The following is a 7500-nucleotide window of genomic DNA, read 5'->3' on the forward strand; positions in this document are numbered from 1 at the left end:
TATTAGCTCTTGTCTTGGAATCATCTTCATCTGGTAAGAGTACATATTTCTTCAATTTTCTAGTCACTAAATGTAATTTCAGTCAACCAAAGGGATTATGAACTGTGTATTTAAACTTGAAATCACGTTTTTTGCTACAAGGTATGATGAAGTTGCTAACTAACACTAGCAAAACATTACCTAATTTCTGGTCAGAACAAATCTTTACACTTAAGAAACATCACCATAAAAAGATATTTAGGCAGTTTTAGACATTAAAGGGCACACACAAATGTTCAAGTGAAGTAATTTTTCAAGTGTTTGCTTTTTATTTTAAGTGTAAATAGATTTGTTTTAGAAATGAGACATTTTAGACACAATAAGTATTTGGTAAGATTTAGATTTTTTGCAGTGAACCTATGCATTTAACATGGTTAAAATACTCAACAGCACTTCATTTTCTGCTTTATTGTCAGGAAATGAAGTTGATACCCATCTAGTGGAATAAGAGGATTTAGATGAGAGTCGACCTGAGAGAGAAGGAAATGACGCTGAGGGGTCAACAGATTGCAGAGGAAACAGCCAGTAGAGCCTCCAGAGCTGAATCAGATCCTATGCTTCCAATAAAAATATCTGAAACATAAAATGGGTTCGCCAAAGGACACTTAAATTGGCCACGAGATTGCTCTCTGCATGGGAAATGGAGCGCATGCACAACCCTGTTTCAAAAGGGCTAGTGGTTTTAATGAAGATGGACTGCAGTGGAAAAAGGGGATCTTATTCCCTCCATATTAAAACCATTAATCCCAATAAACCAGGGTTTTTGTAAGGCATCCATGTTAAAGTCGAGCACGTACGGGACAGATTTAATTAGCTCTCAGTGCTTTAATAACAACTAATTGCAACTTATTTTCTCAGGGCAGGAAATGAGCACGCTGTGTGTGGGTGTATGTGTATGTGTGTGTGTGGGTTTGTGCGTAAGTGTGTGTATGGGTGGGAGCGCGTGGGTGCGTGTTTGTGTGTGTGTGTGTGTGTGTGGTGTTTGTGTGTGTTTGTTTGTGTGAGTGTGAATGTGTGTGTGATTGTGTGGGTGTGTGTGTGTGTGTGGGAGGGTGTGGGTGCGTGTTTGTGTGTGTGTGGTGTTTGTGTGTGTTTGTTTGTGTGAGTGTGGGTGTGTGAATGTGTGTGTGATTGTGTGTGTGTGTGTGTGTGTGTGTGTTTGTGTGTGTGTGTGTGTGTGTGTGTGTGTGTGTGTGTGTGTGTGTGTGTGTGTGTGTGTGTGTGTGTGTGTGTGTGTGTGTGTGTGTGTGTGTGTGTGTGTGTGTGAATGTGTGTTTGTTAAGGCTGCACGATATATGGTTCTCGTGTATAAATAAAATAAAATACATTTTCCATGACCAATCTACAATAGAAACGTAACATAATTTTCTCTGATTGAAGGGTTCTTGGATGCCCAGAGTTTGTTGCTAGGGAGTGACATGCAGGCTCTGCTTGCACAGCAAACCACCAATCACTGACCATGTTGATACGTAGAACAGAACTTCAACATCAGCCAGCAAATAGCAAGAATCAATTCCAAAGAGAACAGCATCGTACTTAGTCAAGAGTTCCTTGCAATTGTTCCCACAACAAAAGGCAACATGACTAATTTATTTCCCCATTTGATTCGCCACCACAAGGCTCTGAATAAGAGTGCAAAGCCAAATCCAAAGGCCATGCAAAGCCAAACCAAAACCCAATTTTGGATGCCTCTGCCAGTGCACAGTACAAGTGGGGCACAGAACGGATCAATCATGATGCAATTCATTATTTTTTCTAACATAATACTCAATTCTAAGCATCACAATAGGATTTTTTGTCCAATATCGTGCAGCCCTAGTGTGTGTGCGTGCACGTGCACAACATTAGTGCTCAGACATCACAGAATGGGGAGGGATAGAACCGGGGCAGGACTGTAGCCAGGGACGGAAAAATAGTGAGGTCCGGGGGGGTTGCAGGGGTTCAGTTGCGGGGGTTAGGTCACAGACCAAATGTCACAGACGGCGGACACAAAGTAGTAACTGAATTAGGAAACAGATACTGAATCAGGCATTTACTCATCTCGGAGAAGTTCTCAACCGCTGATTTTGTTGTATTTAGGTTACATTTTTGGTTTTATCTCTCCTAAAATGACAGAGGTCCGGACCACTGTAATAAGCCACCTCATAGCTGGCTACGGGCATGAACAGTGCTGCAGTCTACCTGTAGGCATCCCTGAGCAAGAACCCTAACCCCTATCGGTCCATTAGCGGCATGTATCTAAAAAGAACCCCATGTCACTAGGATAAAGTGTCTGCCAAAGGACGGATCAGCAAATCAATCCTCTGAACAACGCTCCACTTGAACCTCAAGAGTCCTTTCCTGATCCTGCTCAGCGCATGCTACCAAACCATGCTTCGTCCGATTAGCTCCTCTGTTTAACACATCGTCCTTGATGAACCAAAGCATCTTATCCTCACGCGGCCTAAGCTTTCACAACGAGCAACGATCTCCTGAAACGTTTAGAAAAGGAAAGTCAGCGGCGGTGAGAGGCGGGAAGAAAACAACTAAGGCGAGCGATGAGTCAAGTCTGCCTCCTCGGCGCTGAACGAACACAATGAGGCGCAGCGTTTAACAGATGAGCGCTCCACTCTCCAGATGCCGCGACGCAGAGCTCCACAGGGAGAGAGAAGGGCTGAGAGAACCGTGCCCACCACGGGATAATCGGCTGCTACGGTGAGGTCTGGGGCCCAGTGGACAGGAGTTAGTCCTGCTGCTGCGACCCAGACAGATGGCTGAGAGGGTCAGGCTCACCGTCCGTGTTCTTTTGAGAATATTCGGTTGGATTAGTATTCGTTTTGAGTGAGAGGCCCCTTCTTTAGATCACTCTCTCTCTCTCTCTCTCTCTCTCTCTCTCTCTCTCTCTCTCCACTTTATGCCCTGCACACACTAGACGATTTTATTGATCAAGAAAAATGCCAAAAGCTAGATGAAAATACATATAACTCTTCTGATCGTTAAGGAAAATATTATTCCAACCCCACACACCAAAGACTAACTGATTCCATTCCTCAACAACCTAGTCCTGATTTTTGAAACCGTGGCTCTTGCAGATCAAAAACGTCTCTTTGGCCAAAACAAACATGGCGGACATCCTAAAGAACTTTGGCAAATTCACGGAGAAGGAATGAGAATGGACTGCAGATGTTGTAGGAGAAGGACTCCTCCGTGTCTCAAATCCATCACGCTTGAGCTTTTCAGACAACTATACCCTCTGTACTTTGTCTCTCCCCGATTCTCTCCCTCACCACCTTACTCTCTCTCCAATGTACTCTCTCTCTCTCTCTCCTGTACTCTCTGTCTCTCTTCTTTACTCTCTACTTCACTCTCACTCCACTCATCTCCCTCTTTCCACCTCCCTCTCACCCTCTCTCTCCCCCCCCCCCCCCGCCCCACCCCTCTCACCTATCAGGGCGGAGCGTCCGTCCCCCAGGGGGTACCTCTGGTAGCGGGGCACGGCCAGCGGCGGCAGGCGGTGGAAGAGGGCCTGCAGCAGGGGCTCCAGCCGGGCTGCCGAGGGGTCCGACGGGTAGAACAGGTTGAACACCTGGGAGCAGGCCGGGTGCAGCTGGCTCACTGGAGGGGGGGGGGGGGGGCAGGGGGGAGACACAGGGAGGGGGGGGGGGAGACCCAGGGAGTCTTGTTACACAGTAGACTTGTAAAACGACCCACAATGTACCGCAGCGCTTGCTTGGACCCCGGTTTTGCGTCCCGATATGATTTGAAATGTGGAAATTGGGCCGAAATGGTTAGAGACCCAGGACGTTGAACCTGTTATCTCCGCCCATTGAGTTTGCTAAGCGTGAACACAACAGCAGTATGAAAAGGCTTAACGCGACGTCTTCTGCCACTTAGGTTCCCCGATACAAGGACACAGTGGTCACATCAGTTGTACTTTTGGAAAACGAAATAATGTCCACGCTTATTTAATTGAGCTGTGTCATATTCGTGCAATAACATTGCGCTGTGTGAATGTGGTTGTTTCCGCATCCATACCGGTATACATACATACTTAAACAGCCATGCTGTTTGCCTATTAGCAGCAGTGGGTAAAGGTGCCCCAGACCACACACACACACAGACGCATACAGGAGAGTGCTCCTAGTGGTTCGCAGGTTGAGAGCAAATCAACACCTAGCTCCTTCACAGGGGAACTTCCTCAGGCTACATGGGTGGAGGGGAGAGCGACTGTGTTTTCACATGGATATTAGTTAAGATTACAAGACAGCAGAGGACAGGCTAATCCGCTGCCATTAGCAAGATGGGAACCTGGTTTTGTTTGCAAACAGCAATTCTGTCTGCAAACAACCTATTAGTAGAACCAATTTGTTTTATCAATACAGCAGCGGCAGACACAGTCACACAAATGGTTGGTAACATCGCCTGTAGAGTGGACGTTTATGACTTTCTGTACGTATACAAGTCCTTTGTGTTATGGGAAAAAAAACAACGTATTTTCTATCCATTAATTAGGAGGTCAAAACATAAATTTACATATTTGTTTGTTTTAATTGATTAATTGATTCATATGATGTATATGATGCATGATACCTGTATGTTGGCCCTTAATGTAGGTCTACACACTTATTCTATGTTGTACGTCCTGGCACTTAAATAATAGAACTTAGCATTATGTGGCATCTTACCCTAGCTATTTTTGTTGTATACTGGGAATTGGTTTTACCTTGCTATTGTTAGTGCTTAATAAATTGTTCTTCCTCTTTCTTCTGACAAATGTACTGATTGTAAGACGCTTTGGATAAATGCGGCAGCTAAATGGCCTGAATCTAAATGTAAATATGAAATAACAGTACATTGTAGGAATGGTAAATGATTGCTAGTGACCATCAGTGGTTCATCCAGATGGCCCTAGAGGTGGGGCATCTTAACTCTGGTCTCCCGAAGGTTGTTAGTTTGATCCTTCCAGGAGTGTCGACGTGTCCCTGTGCAAGGCACCTCACCCGGACTGCTCCTGATGAGCTGGCTGTCGCCCTGCGTGGTTGACTCCACCATCGATGTGTGAATGTGTGTATTAACTGTTGTAAGTTGCTTTGGATCAAAGCGTCTGCCTAATGCCCTAAATGGAAGAGTAGGGCTCTCACCTTGGATGGTGGGCAGCACCGTGCGCCTCATGGCCAGCACCAGGCCCAGGGGGCAGCCCAGCAGGAAGCAGTCCGACACGTCGAAGTCGAAGCGGCCTGGGTTCAGCACCAGGTAGCCGCTGTTACTGGAGCACACCTCCAGGCTCTCCTTCATCAGGCTGGGAGGCACACACACACGCACGCACACACACACGCACACAAACACGCAAACACAAACACACGTAAATATGCACACGCAAACACACACACACACACACACACACACACACATGGACATAAGCCCACACACACACATACACACATAACACACAGTAACGTACACATACAAGACACAGTTACACAGTTACACACACACACACACACACACACACACACACACACACACACACACACACACACACACACACACACACATACAAAACAGGAATCAATCAATGCACACACATCCTCAACATCACTGTGCTCTGTAAACGTCTGTGAAGGCTGGAGGAGGAGGAGGCGCGGTGGGGGCGTGAAGGTCGAGGCATGAGCGGCACAAAGGACCAGCTGAGCGCTCTGGCCCGCTGACGTCACCGGCCTGATCCTCCCTGAACCAGTCCCTAGGTCGGGGGGACTCTGATGGAGCAGGCTCAGCCTAGTGACTCAGCCTCACTATGACCCCATGAGGAGGCTCAGCCTATTGACTCAGCATCACGTTGACCCCGCCTGGAGACTCTCTGAGCCTAATGACTCCGTCGTCTGGGGGGCGTCCGAAGGCTCCTCAGGCCTTAGCGATGGTTGGTCGAGTGCAGAGCTGAACCCACCCCTCCGTTCCAGCCAAACCCTCAACAGCCCTAGCCCGGCCTTCGGGACCTTCTCCTCATCTAATCCCATCACCGCTGGCGTTTAGTCATTAAATCTTAGGCGCGGAAAACAGGATTACAGCCTGCGGCCATCGTAAGTAGTCAAATCAATCGCTTTGTGATTCTTATCTTTTGTACTCTTGGCGTTCTCGCTGCTCCTATAGCGACTCCTATAGGGATTAATGTACACTCTGCACATTATTCCATTAACGTGAAGAGAGGCCAGGACACCCTGGCAGGCTGTCTGAGGCGTCTCTCTGTCATTGATTTTCCTCCTTGTTCTCAGATATGCAGAAGCAGCATAGAGACAAGGATGGAGATAAGAAAAATGTATTTTTCGTTGGTTGGTCCTTTGAGATAGTGCCATCATTGCTACCGTTTACTCGTCTTTGGGGGAAACCAGAGATGCGTGGCACTGAACAAGCGTTCTTCAAAAACATATAATGTATATCCCGACAAAAGCTAGTAAACGAGAATGAGAAATCGTTCCCATAGGACCTAATGAACGGAGCTGTATCTCTGAACTATTGCTCTAACAAACTCCTGCTAATCTGGGTTTCCCTAGGGGTGAGTGCAGGGGTGGAGGGCAGAGTCCCTGTCTCACACAGCACAGCTCCAGTCCAACGAGTGGAAAGGGGTGGGCATGGAACAAACGGGGGGGCAAGGCTGCATCGTCATGGACTCTAGTGCTGCAAGATTTGGTGAAAAAGTCATATTGCGATTATTGTGGACAATATTGCGATTTGCCATTGCGATATAATAAACAAATGGTGTCATGAGTCTACTTGCTTGGTTATCAAGGAAAATGCACACAGATTACTGATCATTTTATTATCAGTATTATCAGTTATTTATATTGATTTTTTATAATCTTAAACTAGCATAAAAAATGCACAAACTAAAAAATGTGTACAGTGCTGTTTTCAAAATAACAATATTTTACAAAATTAAAAAAATAATAAAAATATATATTTTCAAAATAAAGGCATTTCTGCTGCGCAAACTTGTTGGGTTCTCTTAATAGTACAACTAAATAGAAAAAATAAGAAAATACATATAAAAAATAATAATAATAATAATACAAATCTTTTTAAATGAAACCGCAGCCTTTTTCGGTTACACAATTGCAAAGGCTGATATCACGATTGCGATTGCGATTCGATTAATCGTGCAGCACTAACGGACACCGTGTGTAAATACAGACGGCGAACCCGGACGAATCGCGGTTCCGGTGTTCATTATGCAGACCCTCCTGGGGGAGGAGCGGTTGTTATGCCACAGGCCCGGTCTGCCTGATGTGGGGCTAGGGTGTGATGCATGCTGGGAGTTGTGGTTCACACGCCGTTATATGCTACTACGCTCTAAAACTGTAAAGTAGCGGCAGCAATTCGAGAGTGAGGCACTGTATATTTATTTACATTAATATTACTGTATAACATAACAATAACAACATTACAGTACAACATACAGCATGCCATTGTAATATTACAGTAATCTAC

The 7500-nt window shown here is 45.8% G+C and overlaps 1 protein-coding gene across 1 annotated transcript in view; it reads right to left on the reverse strand.

The window, feature by feature from the left end:
- The window catches only part of pitpnm3 (PITPNM family member 3), a 62320-nt gene that overhangs the window by 813 nt on the left and 54007 nt on the right, over positions 1-7500 (reverse strand). Inside the window, exons 9-11 of the mRNA XM_056610793.1 lie at positions 5160-5317; positions 3463-3633; positions 2712-2773 (exon numbers count right to left, since the gene is read on the reverse strand). Coding sequence (XP_056466768.1) covers positions 2712-2773; positions 3463-3633; positions 5160-5317 — 391 coding nt within the window. The remainder of the gene's footprint in view (positions 1-2711; positions 2774-3462; positions 3634-5159; positions 5318-7500) is intronic.

The sequence above is a fragment of the Gadus chalcogrammus genome, chromosome 16 (assembly GCF_026213295.1).
Source record: "Gadus chalcogrammus isolate NIFS_2021 chromosome 16, NIFS_Gcha_1.0, whole genome shotgun sequence".
Classification (NCBI taxonomy): Eukaryota; Metazoa; Chordata; class Actinopteri; order Gadiformes; family Gadidae; genus Gadus; species Gadus chalcogrammus.